Below are 21,638 nucleotides of genomic sequence, written 5' to 3' on the forward strand. Positions count from 1 at the left end.
AGGCTATGACATCCTCTTTGGTTTTTCTCCTCCCAGGTGTTTCAAAGGTTTTGGATTCATAGGTGTTGTCCCTTCTTTGCTTTCCTGATACTTTTCTTGTGCTTCCTCATGTAGAAACTTTTGCTTCCAGCTGCTCTAAACATAAGACTGAAGACCTACCAGCCAGAAGGCACTGAAGCACCTTTTTACCTACTTAACCTTCCACGGGCAGAATAGAACTGCCTAGGCTACAGGGAAGAAGTTGGTGTAGTGGAAGGTTGATCAGTCTCTATTAAACCTCAGTGAGACTGAGTTGCTTGTGCAGAGCCTATTTAGACTGAGCATTGAGTGCTATTACATTTTAACTGAAATTTACTTGTAAGGGAGGCTTATAAGGGTTTTTCTATGCCAAATGTCATATACAACCTGGAAGCAAGATACGACTGGGAGTGGATGGATATTCCACAGCTTCAGCTTGGGTGTCAGCCTTGTAACAGAGGAACACCTCCATGCTACAGCCAGAAAAGAAGCCCTTGGACTACGGATCAAAGAATATGCATGAACCACTGTGCTGTCTCCATCAATAGTTGTAATAAGTTACTGCAGGGACTCCTCCCAGTTGCAATGGAGAGAAGCGAAGATCTAAATGTGGAAGATGTTTAAAAGAACAGGAAACCCAGACCTTGAGGTCATCCAGCACAGTTTTTTGCTCAGACAAGAGCTAACTTCAATTATAGACTGGGTTGTTTGGAGCTTCTGCCAAATCTGGTCTTTTTTGTAGTCTTGTATTTAGAGAAGGAAGTAAATTTCAAATTTATTTAAAACCTTTATTTATTAAAAGGTAATTCAGGGCTTCCAAGCAGTCATTGGGTAAAATTTCAGTAGAAGGATTGCTATATTGAAGATGCAAGTGTTACTAGTGTTTGCTTTTTGCTTTCAGGCAGAGAGACTGTTGTTCCAGCAACATGGAGGATGATGTCAGCTTGAAGTTCCATCAGCAGCTTTTGCTTATTAGCGAAAATCTGGTGACTGAAGATGTAGAAGCTTTAAAATTTCTCTGTACTGACTTGCTCCACCTCAGAAAACTAGAAGATGTGAAGTCAGCACTAGACATCTTTAAGCTTCTTATGGCTCAAGAATATCTGAATGCAGAAGACACTTTCCTACTAGCTGAACTCTTATACAGAATTAAATGTCACTCCTTGCTCGAGAAACTTGGTTACACCAAGGAGAAAGTACAAGAACGTCTGCATGAGAAGGGAAGAGTATCTCCATACAGGTAAGCTTGCAGTGGAAATCTATTCCCTCCATTACTGCTATCTATGCCATACTGTTTTCCTTTCCACTTTTGAGTTCTTAGATTGCCTTTGGTTTTTACACCATCTTCTGTTCCACTTTTATCTCACTGGATCTCTGTTACAGGCAGATGCTGTATGAACTGTCAGAGAATATCACCAATGAGATGTTGAAGGAAATCATATTCCTCCTGCAAAATCATCTTCCAAAGCGATGGATAACTCTTGTATGTGAGGAGTGAGCCAAATGTGTTTATGGTGGGAAGGGAAGGAAGGGGGGAAATAGGAGCAAAAGTGTGAAAAGTGTTTGGCAGAATAGAGCTATAATATGCAGCTAGCCTGGTTGTGTTCATAGGGATAGCAAGAAGGAAGATGTTGACAGGTTAAGAGTAGAATTTGGTCCCTTGTGCCAAGGTCAGTCACTGACAGTTCACTGTCTAGCATCAGATTATAAAAAAGTGACAAATCAAATCTTTGTCCTGCTTGAGCCATATGCAAGGGAGATTCATGTCCATGTGTCATTGGTACTGTTTCACAGCAGTGAAGCCTTTTTGAAGCCAAGAGTCATTAATACAGTTTGGGTGAATCTGTTTAAAAAAGACCATACCAAATAATAACACAACCAGTGGCTTTCCATGACGCAACATTTCTGCTTCAACAGTGATGTAAAATTGACTGTTTCGTCCTTGTTGGTAGGGAGAAAAGCAGATAATAATGTGATTGTTTGAGACAGACAGGGATGAGAGGCATGTTTTGATTTCTAAGGAACAATAATTATATTTTACTCTCTCCTTTTGGCTGTCAGTCTGCTTTGGATTTGCTGATTTTATTGGAAAAACAGGGTCTTTTAACTAAAGACAATGTACAGATACTGGAGGATGTCTGCGTGACCGTTTCACCTGATCTCCTGGAGACAATAAAGTGCTACAGAAAGGCAAAAGGTGAGAAATTCATAGTCTAGGAGTAGGTTTGCTAAAATGCAGAAAGTACTAGTTGGGTCTGGGCAACTGAACTTAAGGTCATATGTGTATATTGCTGAAACAGGAGCTAGAGTGGCATAAATCTGGTGTAGCAATTCCTAGCTTGCATTATTTCCTAGCTGAATCCTTGAAAAACAGGGATGTGCTGGAGTATCTGAGGCCACACAGACAGCTCAGCACATGCAGAACAGGCTGGGAAACTGAAAATCCCTTTATAGTTATGTCACACTTCTCCATTTCCCCATTAATAGTGTTGAGATGATGACTGTCCTGTAAAAGGCACTGTGTGATCTATGAATGTGCACTACATAAAGGCAGTTGCCTGCTAATAGGCTGGCAGGACAAACTGTGTGTGTGCATATGTGTCTGGTACATGGGCTATGAGCATACAGGTGATTTCTGTTCTTATATTAAGAAAATATGAGATTTATAAGTGATTCAGGGGTCTTCATAAATACAGTTAATTTCTAAGCTGATTTCCAGATGAAAAATTAATTTGAATGTCTTGGGTAGAATCTATCCTTGTACCATGGATATCTTTGTTCTGCAGTATCAATACAAATAGAAGCTTTGCCTTTGTCACAAAAATATATGTAATAAAAATAACTGGAAAACGTTCAGAATAGATCCATTGACTATGACCATGCTGTCTTGTATGGAGGAATCATTCCTTTCAATGAAACAGTATTTCAAATACAAAAAGGGATGTATTGTAGCTAAACTCCTTTTTGCTACGTCCACAAATATTGGATTTATCTTCATAAATATCTATGCTGGGGTTTTTTCTAGATAACAAGGCAGCTAATTTTACGCAAGCCTTCCCTGAACTAAACCTGGAGCTGCGTGGAGAATTCAGCAATGTAGAAAATGAATCCAAGGTTTGAGACAATCTCTTAAATCCTTTTTGAATACCTAGAGATGTGAGGTCTTCATCCTCTCTCAAATGACATCATGCAAGGACATGTGAGATATCTGTATGTCTCGTAAAGTTTCTTGACTTGACTGATAAATTGGCATGTTTCAAAGAATATTTTAACCTTGGAGGCTAGAAATTTAGCAATATTGAAAGGTGTGTTGTAGGCAAAATGGGCATAATACCTTTGAAGTTATTCACACACCAGTGCATGTGCTTATTGTCCTGATAAAGGCAAAAACAGTTTGCATTTGTCTAAGTTGTGCATTTTGGAGATGGCAGTAGAATGTGCAAGACAGAGACAAATGGAGCTTCACAGTTCTCACTTTTTAAATTTGGCTTAGAAAAGGCCTCAGGGCATCTTGAAATTAGAAGTGATAAGGGGTAGCATGCAAAGCCCTTGTCAGAAAGATTAAAAGGAGGCAAGAGATTTTAGTAAGCTATTGCAGAGGTCTTGGTACATGAGAAGAGATCTCTTTTGTGAGATCCCTCCTTAGAAGCCTTATGTGTACTCTTTACCACAGCAGTGGAACCACTGAAATCTCCCTCTGGCCTTTACTTTGTGATGACCATGGATACTGAAGGAACAAGTTGCTCCATTTGTTTATAGCAATTTAATTCCTTGAAGTGCAGTGCTATGACATCCTTTCATCACCTGATGTTTGGACTGCTGTAGCAAAGCTGTTGAAGGAACTTGGAGCACTGCCTTCATTTTGTTCTACTAAAATGCACAAAAGGAGGTGTGTATTGCTCTCTAGTGAGCAGGAAGGGACTGCAGTGGATGGAGTTTTTAAGCTTTAAAAATGTTCTTTTTTAACAGTGGGAAGTGATTTTAAGTCTTAGCAGAAAAACTGCTAGTGTGGTAGGTTTATGCACTTCTGAGATTTCTGTTCTGCTTGCATCCTTTTCCAGTGGATCAGTATGAATTGCCTGCTCCAGGTATTCATTACTGTTCTCAAAAAAAACTAACTCAGATGTCTAACATCCTACAGTTCCACTGTGAATCCTCTGCCACAAAGCTAAAATACTGTTTTGACATTGGAAACAGTTGGGGACTGCTGTCTCCATCATCAACTCAGATTGCAGAGTTTGGCTGCTGAATCCTGCCTTTTGCATACAGATGAGAACCCAAATGCTAAACCCTTCTTCTACAGTTTGATAGGATGGTGACAGTGTGCTTGGAGTTCCACTGATGTTTTTTCACACAAGGAGGCACCATTGAGTTCCAGATGTTCAAAAATAGCCCACAGTCTTAGGTGCCTCTAACTCCTGGATGCCAATTTTGAGACATGTTAAGGAAATATGAGTAAGTTGAATAAATTTGTTGAAACTGTAAGCTTTTTTTCATCTCCTTTCTACAGAATATGACAAGCTACAAAATGGATGGACCACACAGAGGATTTTGTCTCATTATTAATAATGTTAACTTCAATAGTTCTCAGAGGAAGGGTTCTTGCAAAGATGCTGGTAAGTTACTGAAGTGAGATTTTTGGAGGATTAGTCTCTGTTTCCCCAGGTGAGTTGATTATGTAGTCTTGCTCTGTATTTTATTGTGTATGGTTAATTAATATTCTAAAAGAGTAAAATATTTGATAAGTGTTAAATTGTCATTTATGTATCCTAGGGGAGGAAAGGTTAAAGGACAAGTAACCACTGGGTTTTTCAGTTCAATCATTCTTGAATAACTTTAAGAATCTCTTTTTACATATCCTTTATCTACAGCTATAGTAAAGAACTAAAACTAAACTAATTAAACCATCATTCTCCCTAATATAATGCAAAATTCCATAATCAAGCAACTCATACTTATTACTTTGTTCTGTTTTCTCTATTTTTCTCTTATGTATGGAACTCTTAATAGTCAAAACTGCACCTGGAAAATAATGATGTGAGGAAGTTTTCAAAAGATCTTATCTGAAACTGGGCAAGGGCAGATTCTTCATGTTTTCAAGTGTCATTTGTGTGCTCACTTAAAATGACAACGTATGCACTATTTTCTGAAACTTTTCTAGAAAAACCCAGGAACTCTGTGTTTGAGCTGATGCTGCCTTTTTTTATTCCAGTTAACCTTTAGTTGGTACTAGTGTGAGGATGAATCTGCAGAAGGGTGTGGGTGTAAGGTCTTTCCCCCTCCAAGATTAGCTTGCATGGTGCCTTCATAAAATGTTTCTCTCTTGCCTTAAATTTTCCTTTTATCTTTCATTTATTTACAGAGCAACTGGAGAGAGTATTCACATGGCTTGGTCTGGACGTGAGAACATACACAGATCTGACATCTGGGGATATTAGAAGTCTCATGCAAACTTGGCAGGATTTACAAGATCACGAAGACAGGAACTGTTTTGTATGTTGTATTCTATCTCATGGAGAGTCAGGAGCAATCTACGGGACAGATGAGAAACTTGTATTAATACGCACCCTTATGTCCCACTTCACTGCCAGTCAATGTCCCCAGCTGGCTGCAAAACCCAAACTCTTCTTTATCCAAGCATGCCAGGGTAACAAAATACAGCGTCCTGTCTATGTTGATACTGGTGCACAAACTTCTGACCTGTCTTCCATGCAAGAGAGCTTTCCTCTTTTTGAAAGTATTCCTGAAGAGGCCGATTTCCTCCTAAGCATGGCCACAGTTGACGGTTACGTCTCTTTCCGGCACATTGAAGAGGGTACTTGGTATATTCAGGCCCTCTGCAGCAAGCTACAGTTGTTGGTACCAAGGTAATACTTGGCTTAGTGCTCTGATTAAATTTTTCTTCTCCAAAGGCAGTTCATCTAGGAACACCCACCCATGTTCTAAGGTGGACGGCATTAGTTAAACTGATGATTTTACACTAATAAATTTACATTAACACTGCTAGTACCATACATGTAATCTGAAGAATGTGAAGTTCATTGTGAAAAAACACTCAAGACCTCACATCTATAATCTTTAGGCGGTGCAGTTTCTTGAGTGGATATAGGTAAAAATATTTTATTCCACTATTTTTCTTTATTGGTTGAATTAAGCAAGACAGAGCAAGAAAAGGTCTTAGGTTTTTAATATGACTCAAATGAGGACAAGAGAAATTTGGAGAAAAGGATGTGTTTTCTTTTTTGTGTTTTAAATGTTCATACTGTATCTTCTAGCTGGTCAGGGAGATGTTAAGTGGATTGCCATCTGCTCACTAATAAGTAATTTTTTTTTTTTTTCTCTCCTTTTGGCTGTAGGGGTGAAGATATTTTGTCAATTCTTACACAAGTTAACGAAGATGTGGCCAGACGTGTTAGCCCTTCAGGGACAAAGAAGCAAATGCCCCAACCAGCATATACCTTCAGAAGAAAATTTATATTTCCAATACCTACAGCCCCTCCACCTTCAGAGCAACATCAAGGCTTTTAAAACAAATCATTTTATCATCTCATTTAAATGCAGTTCATCACACTACCTGTTTTAAGACAGTTAGCCAAAACCCCGAGGATTTGTTAGCTTTGATGCAAGGTCTCATAAATTTTTTGTCAAACAAACTGTGAAACTGGAGGAGATACAATTAAAACAATCCATGTGCCAGCTATTTACATCATCTATATATTCAGAGTTACCAGTGTTGGAAGAACCACACTTCTGTCATATTAAACATTTTTGTACCTGCACAGGCTGCAAATACAAAAGGTTTTTTCTGGCAGCATTGGGGTTGCATGTAAGCTTTCATATGTAAACCAGGATTGTTAATGGTCTGGTTTAGTCTCATCATGTTTTATTTTGCAGGCTAACAATTTTAAATCCTGTTTCTAAATCCACTAGCTATGTTCATAGAGAGAAAAAAGTGGGAATGAAGAGACAAAACCTTTAGTAGTAAGTGGAAAAGAATTTCGTTCCTCTCTAATGAAACTTAATAAAGAACCAGTTACCAACTGAAATCAGCAATTTGTTCTACAGTGTACACTGATACCCTCAAATAGCTAATATAAACTTCATATACAATGAAGTTTTCCAGAACTGAGTAAAGCCAAAGTGCTGCCTGTTATTCCCTCTGTTAAACCTTGTGAACTTTTATTTTCCCATCACTTCTGAGAAAATTTAGGATAGAAGATTTGCATGCCATGAAATACAGCAGTCAGATTAACTTTGTTAAGCATTACATTTTTTAATTATCATTTACTGGTTTAGGATCTAAAATGCAGCCATTTGAGAAACAAGGCTTCTATTGACTAAGCTGCTAACAGAATTTTGTGAGTTAACTGAAATAATGCTATGTTGTTTTGTTACGACCGTTTATTATGTATACCTGTGTCTTTCCTGTTTGTTACTGCATTAAATTCATACATTTTAAGAGCTTGATGAGATAAAAATTATTTATTGGGGTAAGGCTTATCCTTGTTTCTGACTGATTCCTGCTCTTTGTTTGGCTGCATGAATCAGTGAGGTTTTAACTGCTTCAGGGTTTAAGCTGAAGTGAAACTTTATCAAAACACTCATTGTTATATATGATTAGCAATACCTTAAGGTGGAGATTTGAGAGAGTACTGTCTAGTGGTATCGGGTACAATTTCTAGCTTGCACTGTTTTTAGGAGGGGAGTTTTGCATCATACAGAGCATTGAAATGCAGCCAGTTTTCCAAAACATGATGGTCCCTTTATGATAATGAAGTGATACTTGTGTGGCCCATTGCATTTTAAGTCTTCTGTGTTAGCATGGCTGCCACACTTGAAGTTACATTTATGCCACAGATAAGAAAAATGTTTTGTCCTGTAGTGGAATATATAACATTGGGATGGAATTGTGATGTTTCTGGCTTGCAGTTACTGTTCAAACTTGATGCACTCATTTTGCATGTTTAGGAAACGAATTTTTTATCAGTATGGAGTAATCATTGACCTTGTTTTGCAGGCTCTTGTTTTCATTTTTAGTTTGGTAGACAGGGAATGTCATTGTGCTATCTCACTTTCTCTGTAGAAACTTCTGCCTGGGTAATCTCCAGTTAAATCATAGGTAGGTAAAGGCAGTCAGAAAGAGTCTGAGCTGACTTCTGCCTTGAGTTCCTGAGGGGGGAAGGATCCACACTTGTGAAGTGTGAGAGACTGCTAAAGTCTCCCTTGCTCATAAGAAGTTTGTTTAAACAAAGTTTCCGCTACCCTAATTTAGCCTATTTAGTGTGAATATTTTACTTGTGTGTGTTGAGTGCTGTGTTTATGTGGCTGCACACTGTAATACCTGGCTGCATGCAGTGGGACTTGTCAGCACAAGCCCAAAGGCAGGGCAGGCTTAGCACTGGAACTGCAGCTGCTATCCAGCCAGTTGGGCATTTCTATGTGATCTCCTGCAGTGTATTGTGAGGTGGAAGTTTGAAACTCTTGGTGAGAGTAGGTCAGTGTTGTACAACTTAAATATTCATCACTCCTTGCTGTCCACGTGGTACACCTTCCCTGGAACTCCAGTGACACAGAGCTGTGCCAGAAAGAAACCAAACAAACACACAAATGGGGTTGGTTGCTGTTGAGGCCTACTGATAGCATACAGACACATGCACATGTGTGCGCTCTTCACCTACAGAATTAAGGAAGGGCTGTGTCTTGTGCAGCCCCTATACAGACAGATTTAAGTGGAACTAGTGTAAAAAGAGCCTTCTGGGGTTGGTATCTTGGTAAGGTCATGATCTTAAAGTGGAAATCAAGTTTCTAGTATCCTGTCCCTCCTGTCATTTTTTGTGCAGGAGCTGTGTTTCCCACCTTATGCCAGTGCAGGCCCCAGTCACTACAGTTGTTGCTGAGCAGGCAGGAGCCTCAGCAGTTTTTCTTCCTCAAGATCACCCTTTCTACAGAGATTAATTTTTGGCAGGCTGTACAAGGAAAAGATTGGGTCACTGAGACAGTTCTGGGGGAAACCAGAGTGCAGGGGAGCCGAGGGAAATTAGGGAGACTAATTTAACAAAAGGAGAGGAACTTTCCAGGACGGGCGAGAGAGGAAGAAATCAAAAGTGAAACTAATAGTGCCAAAAGGGGTGGTCCTTCAAACTGCTGTATGAGAGGAGAAGCCATTATCTATTTGTCACAGCACATATCACGGCATGCTGGGTCTTTCAGACTGCAACTGAAGTCTTGGTTCAGGTAAAACACAGAAGAAATGATGGAGGGAAATAGATGCTGAGACTTGAAATGACATGGAGACAAACATTTTGGACCTGAAGATGAAAGAGTACTTGGGCTGTTCCTCTGTGCTGCTCCCAGCCTTTGGATGATGGCACAATTCCTGCCACTGAAACAAGGTTTTCTGATCTGTTACGAGAGCGTATCTTTTGGAAGGAATTTGTACGCCTCATTCTGTCAAAGGGTATGTTATAATTTTGAGTTTGTAAAGATAGATAGATTGAAATCAATGAATGGCTGTTTTCACTGCAAAATTTTAACAATTTTGGCTCTCCTAATTCTCTCTTCATAATGCTGCCTTGAGAGTCTTTCGAGAGTCTGGTAGCCATACTGAGCGCTGTTCTGTTTCCTGCTGCGTGGAAGATACCAGCGACTTGCATGCTGGGAACCTCTTCATCGAAGGCTGAGTTCTTTACTTCAAAGAGAGTGAAGATGTAAAAAGTTAATTATTGTTCAAATTCTCCTCTAAAAGGGGTAGTATATTACATAAATAATTTCTGAAAAATGCTTAGTTGTTGAGTTCCCTGTATTTACTGAGTGCTACTGCTGAATTTGGTGCTAATAGTTAACTTGTTTTAATTTAAGAAATACCTTCCTGATAAAAATAAGCTAGGGTGAGTTGGGGAGGGACTTTGGAGAAAGGGGGTAAGATCTGGTGACACAGCAGGACAGTGGGACTGAGATATTCTAAATGAAAAGACATAATTGATTCAGCCATCTTGCACCGTCCTTGTATGTATGAGAGCAAAAGAGCTGAGCTGTGCTCTTTGCTAGAAAGCACTAGGTATGCTGCTTAGTGTGTTGCCTTAAAAACAAAACCTGATTACTTTCATGGCTTGTTTACCATTTTTTTTCTCACAAGTTCTGTAATAATCAGTTCTCTGAAAATCAAAGTGTGAAGTAGGGATCTTCTGCTTTATTAACATTTTACTCCATTGTAACATACTTCCTGTAAGTCATGTGACAATACTGTATCATATAAAAGGCAGTACTTTTCCTGGAACTTTAGAGACTGGCTGTCTCACTTTTTTCAGGATTGTTCTGGCACTCCTCCAGCCTGTCCTCCCATGTAAGTGATGTAAAACTATTATTAATTTTACTTGTTGTATCAGTTGTGTCTTTTAAGTTAGTAAACTGGGAGAAAAATGGCAGTTAAATATTGTTTTAATTGTGCTCCCTGTAATTACAGACAGGCTTAAATGTAGCATATAGGTGGCACATCTCTTCTAACTGCAATTTGATGGGTTTGAAACTTAAAGCCTTTGAGAAATAAAATGAAAATTCCCTTTACAAGAAAGATTTGCTTTTATTAGCAATATCCCTTGTATCTTAAATGAAAGACATTATTTATGTGAGACATAACTTCATAACTAGCTACCAAGAAAATATTATTCTTTCCTGTGGGGTTATAGAAATATAAAGTCAGGTAATCACTGAATTGTGAGGTTAAGCATGCTACTGGTTTATATGGGCTGAATTATATGGATTGTTGCCTGTTTAAAAGTTTGGTTTGAATGGATTTAAAGAAAACAGTATTTTGCGGCAGAACATGAATTGTATGTGCTGTGTCACAACACGATTTGCTGTTTTATCAGTTGAAATGCAAAGGTTTGAGATTCAGTTGTACATTAACTCTTGCTAATCAACAGAATGCTGACCAAGAAGGGCATGCCACAAAAAGCTCCTTTGCTGTAGAGTGGTCCTTGGAGGAGAGCAGAATACAAATGTCTGCTAATTATTATTACCAGTTAGTCAGCTGGGCTACCTTGGCATATTGGTATTGAAACATTTGCAGTAGCAGTAAGTAAAATGGATTACAGTATTCCAGTAGAACTTTCAGTAGGAGGTTTTCTTTTGTCTGTTAACTTTTTGTCTCAAACATTCCGAATATTGCTACGGGAAAGGCGTGATCAGAGGAGAAGGTCCTGTGGCAGTGGCCAGCACTGTGCTGAGCCAATTCCCTGCTCCACCCTGAGACTCGTACTCCGTTCCCCCAGCCCAGCTCACTTCCTGTGAGCTGTTGCACACATGAACAAAATGCACAAGTCTAATTTAGATAATGGGCATGCACCAGGTTAACTATAGCAGGGCATGGATAGGGCACACACCCCCTCCCCCCTATTTTCCCTGTCTTTTCTCTGTCTGTCTTTCTCCATCTCCAGACTATCCATGAGGCAGCATCAACACAGGATCTAAGGACTGGTGATATGCTTTCCTTTCTTCCTTTTCTTGGCTTGCACAGCTACAATGTTTTACCCCATTTTCCATTTTGAAGTTTGTTGTGGGAGGGGGGAGCTTGTGGAGATTTTTGTGGCTTGTGAGACAGCACCTTTTGTTGAGTGTTGTGGCTTGTGAGCCAGCACCTTTTGAGGCATTTGTTGTGGGAGTTGTGAAGTGTACTGTGCAAAATTAAGGGCTTGTTAGCCTCCACTCTTGTGGAAGTGTATTGTATAAATACAGCCTGACAAGAATTTATAACACCAAAGTTTCCATGGGCCATCACATCAGCAGAAGTAGGTGCTTTAAGTGTCATTTGGAAGGCTTGCACTTGGTATTTTCTAACTTTCTTTTGTGCTCAAAAGTTGAATCCATAAGCCAAGTTTAATTTTTCTAAAGCTGATGGAGAAAGTGGAGGGGAAGGGAGGTGCTATTTCATGCTCAGCGAAACAAAGATAGTTTGATAGGAATTCTGACCTTTTTAAAAGGGTTGACATGATCTGTATTTGCTTTTAATACTACAAATTAATTGAGAGATGGGAACTGAGTTTTACTTTATGCAGATAAACCAAAACAGGAAGAGGTGCTTTGGGTATGCTGACCAGAAGCAGTAAAAAAAGAAAGGAGAAGCCGGATAGCTTAGAGTAGCTATACTCATGTGGACTCTTAACGTTGTTACGATGTAAAACCTTTGTTGTGGTGTAAAATTTGGCAGTCTCATTTATTACATAGTCTATACTTCAGATGGGCAAGTGGCTGTTTCTCTCAAATGGTATCAAACTTCAAAAAAACCCAAACCCAAACAAAACCAGCAGCAGCCTGCCAAGATTGTACATCCTGTACATTGGTACTTCCCACTGTCTAGACACACCATAGGAGGCAAGAATGATCTTTCTGAGAAATTACCATTTCTCTGGTAATGTCACTTAGTACAGAGGTTTTAATATTCTTTGTCAAGTCCAGAGAACTGAAAGAGTTAAGCATCAAAGCTATGGTAGCAAGACAGCCTGTCTCTATTGAAGTACTTCTGATAGCACGTGTTTATTTTGGGCTATTCTACATGATGTGATACCTCTTACATAAATCGTGTTGATGCACTAGTCTTACTGACACATGAAATCAACTGCTGTTTGTGTTTAGATCCAAATCCTGATGTGAAATGAGTAGAGACTTCCGCAAACTGCTTTTTGAAGTTTCTGAGGCTTTGGTCACAGATGAACTGTCAGCTCTTAAGTTCCTCAGCCTGGAACATGTTCCCAGGAGGAAGCTGGAAGCCATCCAGGAGCCCAAGGCCTTCTTCGAAGTGCTGCAGGAGAAAGACATGATCGGAGTGGGGAACCTGTCCCTCCTGAAGGAGCTGCTCTACCGCATCGGTCGGATCGACCTCCTGAGTGCCCACCTGGGCTCCAGCCGGGAGGAGATGGAGAGAGAGCTGCAGCTCCCGGGCAGGGCACAGGTGTCAGCTTACAGGTAAACAGAAGCATGCAGAATGCATGTGTAACTCCATTTATTACACACAAATTCCTGCCATTGTGCGTTTTACATTTTGCAGTTCAAGTGTTTAATTGTGGTGTTTACTTCTTATAGCTTTCTTGAAGGTCTCTCTTGTAGATGCTAAAAGGGCTGGCAGAGAGATTTTCCTATTTTTTACAGCCACCTGTGGAAAGTCTCCTTTCTCACGCTAACTGGCTGGGAAAATGGTTTAAGGTTTTGTAAACTATACTGCAGGTGCAGGCTGTTTGTGTCTTTGTTTTCCACACTGGGAAAAATATTTTGGAAATGGGTGTTATGCCATTCAGCCAATCGCTCTGGGAGGCAGATGGTCAAGCACCCAATGGTGTTACGCCATTCTTGTGAACAAAGCTATATAAGCTGATTTATATAATTAAATACAGCCACTTCTGGCCTTTGAACCCGATCCTGGACTGTGTCGTTCTTCGTACAACAGTGACACTCTCTGTTCTTTATTGTCAGGCAACTGCTATATGGAATTGCAGAGGACTTGACTCCAGAAGATGTCAGAAGTGTGAAGTTCCTGCTCCAAAAACAATTACCAAAGAACAAGCTCCAGGAAAATGCTGTATGAAAAGTGATCTTGAGAAGTTTTTTGCAAGGCTAGTTCAGAGTCCTCTAGTTCTTGTAAGAAGGGAGGAAAGAGAAAGCAGTCTGCAGTCATGAAAATCTGATTTGAGAGAATTGTGATGTTAGCTACTGTGTGAAAGAATGGACCCTTATTTTTTTCATTGTCTCTCTGTCTTTTTTGCTCTTCTGATTCTATTTTCTCTCCACCACCTGTTCCCTTAATCTTGTCTTCTTGCAAAATCCATCACACTCTTCCTTTAATCTTTGCTTGGCATTTATAAGACAAATGTTTTTATAAGACATGTGCTATACCTAAGAAGAGCGATGTTTGCTAAAGAAAAAACCATGTTTTGGAGATAGAAAATTGAGTTCTAATGTGAGTTCAACCACATATTTTTGTGTGTCAATGGGTAAATTTTCTTCTTTATTGTAATGAACATATTGTTAACTTCCCCCCAAAAGTATTAAGAAGTTGGGTGAGTGAGTTTAATATTTGTAAGTAATGAGCAGTGTTATAAAAATGCTTGGTATTATTAAGGACTTTCCTTAAAAGTCCTATTTGTATTGTGGCACCTACAGGAAAATTACCAGATTTACCTCTAACTTGGTGGACAATTGAGCTTTAATAAACAAAATTAGTGCTGAACAGCCTTTCTGTAATAGAAAATGTGAAATGGCATAGCTAAAGGACTTAACATCACTTCATCAGAACACAAAGCACAACAGGATGTCATGTTATCCTCATCAGTGCTTTCTACTGTTGAAACAGAGCAGGATAGCCTAGTTATAGGCAGTTTCTAATTGTCCTGCTTTAACCTTAGTGATGATGTGTTTATTCAGTTGCATTGCATCTTGACCCTTGCTTTAATGAGGTTTGGAGGAAGAAGTAATTGGTCTTTAGCTGGTCACTCTCTGGGAATGAGGATGTTGTCTTCTGCCCTGTTGCAGAGGTGCCTGATACTGCAGTTATCAAAGGTCACTGGATGAGTTTGGGTTATGTGTTTTTGTTTTACCAGTCAATGTTGCAGGTCTTTCTGGAAATGGAAATAAATGGGATAATTAAAGAAGATAACCTGACAATGCTGAAAGATATATTACAGGGATTTAGAGCTGACTTAAAGAAAAAAATTGATGCCTATGAAGAAAAAAGAAAAGGTAAATTTATTTCATTTGCTGTTGTAAGAACAGAGCTGGGGTCTTTTGTGGTCTTTATGGCTCCATCCTTGGCAGCTTAGAAGTCCAGCAATAAGAGAGAGACCTGATGGTGATGCCTTGATTTGGCATCTGTGGTATCCTAGGATAGGCAGAACGGCTCTGGAGAACTGTGGTTTCTGAAGTTTTCTGCTACTTCATATCCCATCATGGATTCTTGTATCTATCCTTGAAATATATTCTGTGCCTTGTAAATGGTCTTCTTCTCCCTTCTTTTTGGCTTAAATGCAATTTATCTGTTCAGGGAAAAGTGCAGTGCTGGTTTTGGACCAGCACAACCTCCAAGTCACTGTAAGAGACTGGAAGTGACAGCTGACTTGGGGAAACTTGTGTTGGGAGGTTGTCAGCATTATCTTCTGTTAGCCAGCCCCTTTGCTCTTAGTCAAAGGAAAGTCCCTGAAAACCAGGCACTTGGCAAAAAGTGTAGCTTTCTGTAACCAGATGGGAAATTTCAAGGACTTCAGTGTATCTGTGCTATTGGAGCTGAGGTGGTGCCTTCTGGCACCACAGCTGGGTGTTTCTTTGGGAAACAGGATTTCTCAGTCAGCAACAACTTTTTTTCTGAATGACTCAGGACGTGTGTTGCCTCAGATACATTTATACAGCCCATGCAGTACCCTGCAGAGCTACCCGCTAGCTTCCCCTCTATATCTTTGTGCTGCTGACCTCTGCTGGTGTCTCTAAAAGAGCAGAAGATAATTGCCAAGGCAGGCTAGTGTAACCAAGTCCTGTGATAAGGGAGTGGCTTTCCAGTAGTACTGTTATTATTTTGTCCTCTTGATAAGTAGGAAAAAAGCATGTTGTGTAGATCTTGTTGCCCTGACAATTAAATTTCATTTAAACACATTTTTGTAACTTGTAAAATGGGTATGTGATTTTGTTTCCTTGGTTAGAGTCATGGATTTGACGATTTCTTCACTTTTTTCAGAAAGCTGTATGCAAATAAGTGCTTTGAGGAGATCTTTCATTATGCTGGTATTTTGCACCCTTGGTGCATCCACCACACAGTAAAGTTCTCTGGAGAAGAGACAGTATCCTTAGAAGTAAATGGACCAGCATTTTGTACTATTTTACAAAGATGGGTCTCTTCTTTCACTTATATATCCCAGAGTGGAGATGCTGGTGAATGGCTTGCCTGGGATGACTACTCACATTCAACCTTTTATTATCTGTATCTTACTACCAGTAAAAGAGCAGAGAAGCAATGGAGCACAGCCTTGCACGGCTTCTATAATTAACCAGTAGTCTGTGAAACTGGAGCCATGCTTGGCCCAGCTCTACAAAATGCTGGTGTCTCACTGGGGTGAAAACCCCCTCCACCTCACTCCTTGTTCTGGGTTTTTGAGTGGTGAAATATGCACAGTGGAAGATTTATCCTTTCAGTTCTAAAATGTTTTATCTTCTTCTTAGAAAATTATTCTAGGGAAGAAGTCCGCTATCCTGTGTCTGTGTCTGCGCATCCAGAGGAGCAAAGAGCAGAGGGGGAGGCACCACATCCGGTGAGAAATACCTCAAGATTACCCTTAAAGTATTTATCCAACTCCTGGGAGAGGGAGCATAAATTCATAACACTAAGCAGGTGAAACAGCCAAGAGGGAGGGGTTCTGGCTCTGTATGTAGGCCTTGAAACAATTTCTGTTTTCCAAACAAGACCAAGCCTTCTTTGTGGTTGTCAGCAACCTTTTAAGCAAGAACTGAATGAACAGCTGAGTGAAGAAAACCAATCCTAACAGTAATGGACACTGGGCCATTAAAGTCCTGGCCAGGATACTCCCGGACAGACGGGAAGGGAACAGCAGAACCCGCTACCTCACTGGAATCACACAAGGACCCTCAGAGGGAATGGTGGGGTGCAGGAACTTTTCCTATGCACATGCAAATTTGTGTTTCTGGATCCTTTGTCCCATGTCAAAATCATATCCTGACCGAAGAGAGAGAGAGGAACAGAGGTTCAGGGAGACAATGCAGATTCCTCTCCTCTGTAGCTAGATTGTATCCTTAGGCTTTTCCTTTCTTGTTTCTTGGCCTGTGTGATTTTTTTTGGTGCTTGGATTATGATGGACCAGCAATCTGTATATAGTGTATTTCTCTTTTGAATGTTTGGCTCTGCTTTCCTACCTGTTTTTTTTTTGTTTCTGCAGTATGGGAAAATATATAAGATGAGAAATAACCCCCATGGTTACTGTTTGATTCTTAACAACCACATTTTTAAAAATCCACGTTACAATAGAGAGGGAACATTACAAGATGGAGGTAAGTACTTTTTAAATCCAATTACTGGTATGGGTTTTTTCTCTGATAATTCTCCAAAACAATTATCTAATCTTTGCTGTGAAGAAGAATCATGTCCATGGTACTCGTTGGCCTCCAGGGACTGGAATGACAGTCACTGTAGCAATTGGAAATATGCCACTTCCAACATTTAGCTGATGGCTTAAAGAAGGATCTACTTTTTGTTCTAGGAAAAAAACATGGTCTTAAAGACATGGTTATATGTACAAGTAGTGAAAAAGTGATTATTATTCCACATTTCACGTTTTCGACTGCTTTTAATTCTTAGCTATTATAGAAAAGTATTTTTAAGTCCTCAAATTCTCTTTAATGCTCAAATAAATGCTCTGTAATTTTCCTTAAAGCCTGTCTTCCTGCAAGTCACTTTTAAGATAAACAAGAGCAGAAAAGTAAAATCAGATTAATGTAAGGACATGTCACAGATACTTTAACTCCATCCAGCCCATTTATAGGCTGCTTTCTTCCCAGGTACTTTCTCTCTGCCCTTACAATAATTAGCCCACCATTTGCTGAGAAGTCTTCATGGCATTTGTGAGCAGATTATTCTGACTTCCTTCTTGCTGCATTGATCATTCTCACAGAATTAGGGACCTACTTCATTTAAAAGTGATAGAATTTGTCATTCTAAAGAGGTGCTACTTCTTTAACTTGCCAAGTGTTGTTCTTAGGCATCTGAGACCACTATGCAATGCATAGTTAAAGCTTGCTTTAACACAGTAAACTTCACTAATTTGTACTGATACAATATATAATCTAAAACCTGTTTTTGTTTTAGATAGCATGATACTTAACCCAGTTGTGTTTAAAAAAAATAAAACCAGGCAAATTAGGCATTTGGGTTTTTCTAGTAGGATTTGGCAGGCTAAGAGCCAGTCAGGTGAGTTTATTGGTGGAATCTGAACACTTTGCTAATATCTGATCTACCACACAGGCACTGATGTTTCAGCATCTTCCTTGTCACTGTGTATGTTTAACAAGTTCCTTCTGATTTTTTTCCCCAGAGGCTGTGAAGGAGGTCTTTAAGTGGCTTCAGTTTGAGACAGTTGAGTACATGGATCTAGAAGGAAAAAAACTAAAAGACACAGTTAAAGAATACAGCAAAAAAGATCATAGAAATATGGACTGTTTTGTTTGCTTCATTTTGTCCCATGGTGAAAAAGACAAAATCAAAGGCGTTGATGATGTGTGTGTAAATATTGAAGATTTAGTCTCCTGCTTCACTGGAACTAATTGTCCTTCTCTTGCTGGCAAACCCAAGGTGTTTATCATCCAGGCTTGCCAAGGCTCTCTAGGTCATCCATCTGTTACAGTAGAACCAGACTCTTCTGGACATCTTGAGGTGGATGCTACTCCTTCAACTTCCATTCCTGATAAGGCTGATATTCTGATTGGCATGGCTACAGTGGAGGACTATTTGTCCTTCCGCAGTCGTAGGACTGGCAGTGTTTACATTCAATCCCTCTGTGAGAAGATGAAGTTGCTTTGCCCACTGTAAGTATTATTTTTAATTCTTGTACATTTGGGGTATTGCAGATGTGCATACTTAAGCATGCTGTGCTGAAACACAGTGTTTTGCATTTGTGCAGTTAATGCTTTTCACCTGCAGGACAGTGGAGAACAGTATTTCTTTTGAAACTGGGCATTGTTAGTCTTGTACAGATGAGCCAAAGTATAACTAAAGTATATATTATAAAGCATAATTAAAGTATATAATATAAAGTATATATTCCCCTGGTTTTCCTGTGACAACCAGGGTTGTAATGCTGCAGCACTACACGTAAACAAGTGTGTATATTTGTGGTTTTGAACATTTTTTGACTGATAAATGACACCTGATGAGAGATGAATTTGTTGAGGGATTACACAGACAAAAAACCCCGGTGTTCCATAGTCATAACTTTCATTATTGCCTCCAACCCATCCCCTCATAAACTTCATTTAGAAAATAGAATTTCCCTTCAGATACCACGTTCTCATGGTGTCCAGAAGAAGACATGGAGAATGTATAGGTTTGTCTCTGTTTCATCTTAGTGACCTCTTCTGGCTGTAACCAAAGCAATGCTACATGGAGGTTGCTTTTACTTCCCCAAAACACACTGAATTCTGTGGTTATTCAATGGAATGTGCAATTTCAGTGGCAATAGGGTGAGGGAACGTACCAGCCTTCCCTGGGATACTGCTTTATTGGAGCAAACACAGCTCACCTTCTTGGCTGAGCTGCAGTACCATGTGTTTCAATGTAAATTCTCTTCATTTTTGTTCAAGCGGCGTGGATTTCACAGCCATCCTGACAGAAGTGAACAACGAAGTGGCAGGAAAAGAATTAGAAGGATGTAAGCAGATGCCAAAGATAACATCAACACTACTGAAGCAACTGATCTTTGAAATTCCACAACGAAAAGTAGACAACTAAGAATACAGTTGGTTAGGAATGACATCTGGAGTGGGCTTCGACAGGGAAGAGAATTTACATGAGAAATTATCTGGATCTACGTAGTAGCCCCAGTCCTTTAAGGAGGCATGGGACCTAAATTTTCCAACTTCCATATTGAATCAGTCTTCCCACATCTGGATCTGTAGCTGTCGGGTAAGGCTGTAGAAAACTACAGATCATCTGACTTTTTGTCCTGCAGAAGCAGTGGAGTATGTTCGGTCTAGGCTTCAAGTGAGAAAGCACTTTCAAGTAGTATTGTAAGAGTTACCGAAAATGTCAGTGAAGTCCCACTTGTGTCTGAGATGTTTTAAGTCCCTGAAATCTGAAAAAAAAGAACAGATTCAGAATGTTGGATCCATTCCCAGGCAGCATGTGTAAGGTGGTAACTGCCTTACCCAGAAGTGAAAAATTGTCTGTCTTTGGAAGCTATAACTGTTCATGGAAAATAACATCCTGCTCCAGAAGGACCAAAGCCCCATGATTATGTTAGTTTGGTTGTTTTCTTCTAAATATTTGGTTTGGTTTATGTCAGTCACTTACTTGAATAAGCAGCCCAGCTGTATATGTTTTTCAATAGTAAAGGTTCTTAGTTTGTTATTTCTCAGAGCTCTCAGGGCACAGTGTCATGAATGACTGTGGAATACTGGAAGGAAGCTCTGTAATCTTGTTTCTGTAACAATAAATTCTCTTTGTTTTTATATCACCTCAGTTTGCAGTGTGTTCCTTTCTTGGGAGGGACAATCAGTATGACAAACACTTTTACCTCAGCAGAGCATTTTGCTCTTGTTGGAGTGTTTGTTGGCAGCCACCCTGAGGGGTAGCAGATTGATATCCCTTCAACAGCAGCTGAGAGATGGTAGGAAAGAATAAGTTCAGAACGTGATAATGGCAGCTGATGCCAGTAAGGCCATTCAGTAACTGCTTCCTCTAGGAGAAACTTGCTGGAAGGTGGCAGCTGCTCCAGAAGTGAAGTTGTGAATCTATAGCATTTCTGTTTCTCGTATTTCTCTGTCAGAGTTCAAGACACTCAAACCAAGTTCTTTCAGGTATTCTATATGAGGAGGAATTGGATATCAAATTTACTTACTTGGTATATTTGGTGTCACATGGGATTTTGATTTAGTAGGGTGAGACAACTACATAGGTGTGCTCACCATCATGACACTGGACATCCCCAGTCACGGTGGAACGTGGGTAGAAGCTAGCTCAAGCTCATTGCTCTTTTCAAAGATTAAATATTTTATCAGTTGTCCAGGTTTTATACTTTTATGTTGGATGGGGGTGAGCCATGCATCCACACCCTCCATGCTGGTCTGGCTTGCTCAGGAAGACATTATTCCTTGTTAATTGTTTTGGGGTACTTGGTGACTCACAGGTGCAAATGTCTTCTCTAAAACTAAGGTCACCCTCCAATCTCCCTGGTGTTGAGGTAAATTGGACTTTCTTTATGATCTCTTCTTCCCTGAGATGGTATGTTTTTTGTCCTTCTCCTCTGGGATATCCTCCACTGGGGGGGGGGGGGAACGTGGGGGGGAAGGGGGGGTCTATAGGGGGTGCTAATCAGTCACATACTGTGATTAAATTGAGTTGGTATTTTGTTCTTCCTATTAAAATCCAGCCACCTTCATTAGTTAGCATTATCACTTGCTGATAAAGGCCTACTAGGAGGAAGAGACAACCCCATCAAATAAAGAACTGCAGAAAACAGCCATACTGTGAATTTATATGTAGGTCAGGCAGCAGTCAGGGAAGGAAAAAACACACTTTGAGTTTTGCAGTTCCGAGAAAAGTGTGGCTGGTAGGTTTTTGCACGGATTTGAGTCGTCGTCCCCCCCCCCCCCCCCCCCCAGAGCTGACTGGTAAGAAGGAAGTTGGTTCTGCAATTTCCTGACTCTTTTTTTCTCTGTAGTACAACCTAGAGAATGGTGAGGGGCAATCACTTTTTCTCTCAGAAGGCCCTCAGCTTTGTTTTTTACTTTGCCTTTTCTTTCCTCCCAGCTCATGGCTGGGAGGCCAAATCCAGTTACAACAAACCTGGCACTTAATTCTGTTTTGTTTTCAGATAGCAGGAGCACTGCCACCACAAAATGGAGGCTGAAGTCTGGTAGGA

General features: G+C 40.0%; 2 protein-coding genes across 2 annotated transcripts; both read left to right on the plus strand.

Moving 5' to 3' along the window:
* Nucleotides 1–944: 944 nt before the first annotated feature.
* On the plus strand, nucleotides 945–7,115 carry CASP10 (caspase 10; the record flags this gene model as incomplete). Its single annotated transcript, XM_082284911.1, has 7 exons — nucleotides 945–1,258; nucleotides 1,402–1,501; nucleotides 2,080–2,215; nucleotides 3,044–3,132; nucleotides 4,529–4,634; nucleotides 5,381–5,885; nucleotides 6,375–7,115. 7 exons carry the CDS (start codon nucleotides 945–947, stop codon nucleotides 6,544–6,546), a joined length of 1,422 nt encoding a protein of 473 aa, XP_082141037.1. The 3' UTR covers nucleotides 6,547–7,115.
* A 2,092-nt stretch (nucleotides 7,116–9,207) lies between these two features.
* On the plus strand, nucleotides 9,208–20,136 carry CASP8 (caspase 8). The gene is made up of 8 exons (XM_082284741.1): nucleotides 9,208–9,475; nucleotides 12,649–12,978; nucleotides 13,483–13,588; nucleotides 14,607–14,745; nucleotides 16,213–16,301; nucleotides 16,944–17,055; nucleotides 18,096–18,585; nucleotides 19,360–20,136. Exons 2-8 carry the CDS (start codon nucleotides 12,668–12,670, stop codon nucleotides 19,505–19,507), a joined length of 1,395 nt encoding a protein of 464 aa, XP_082140867.1. The 5' UTR covers nucleotides 9,208–9,475; nucleotides 12,649–12,667; the 3' UTR covers nucleotides 19,508–20,136.
* The last annotated feature ends 1,502 nt before the right edge of the window (nucleotides 20,137–21,638 follow it).

The sequence above is a fragment of the Coloeus monedula genome (genome assembly GCF_965178545.1).
Source record: "Coloeus monedula genome assembly, chromosome: 7".
Classification (NCBI taxonomy): domain Eukaryota; kingdom Metazoa; phylum Chordata; class Aves; order Passeriformes; family Corvidae; genus Coloeus; species Coloeus monedula.

What these genes read in the sequence shown, in the direction of transcription:
- CASP8 (XM_082284741.1), top strand. Translation starts at nt 12,668, where the DNA reads ATGAGTAGAGACTTCCGCAAACTGCTTTTTGAAGTTTCTGAGGCTTTG. An exon ending in AGGGGGAGGCACCACATCCG is followed by an intron (nt 16,302 to 16,943) that starts GTGAGAAATACC and finishes TTGTTTCTGCAG; the next exon opens with TATGGGAAAATATATAAGAT. An exon ending in GGGAACATTACAAGATGGAG is followed by an intron (nt 17,056 to 18,095) that starts GTAAGTACTTTT and finishes TTTTTTCCCCAG; the next exon opens with AGGCTGTGAAGGAGGTCTTT.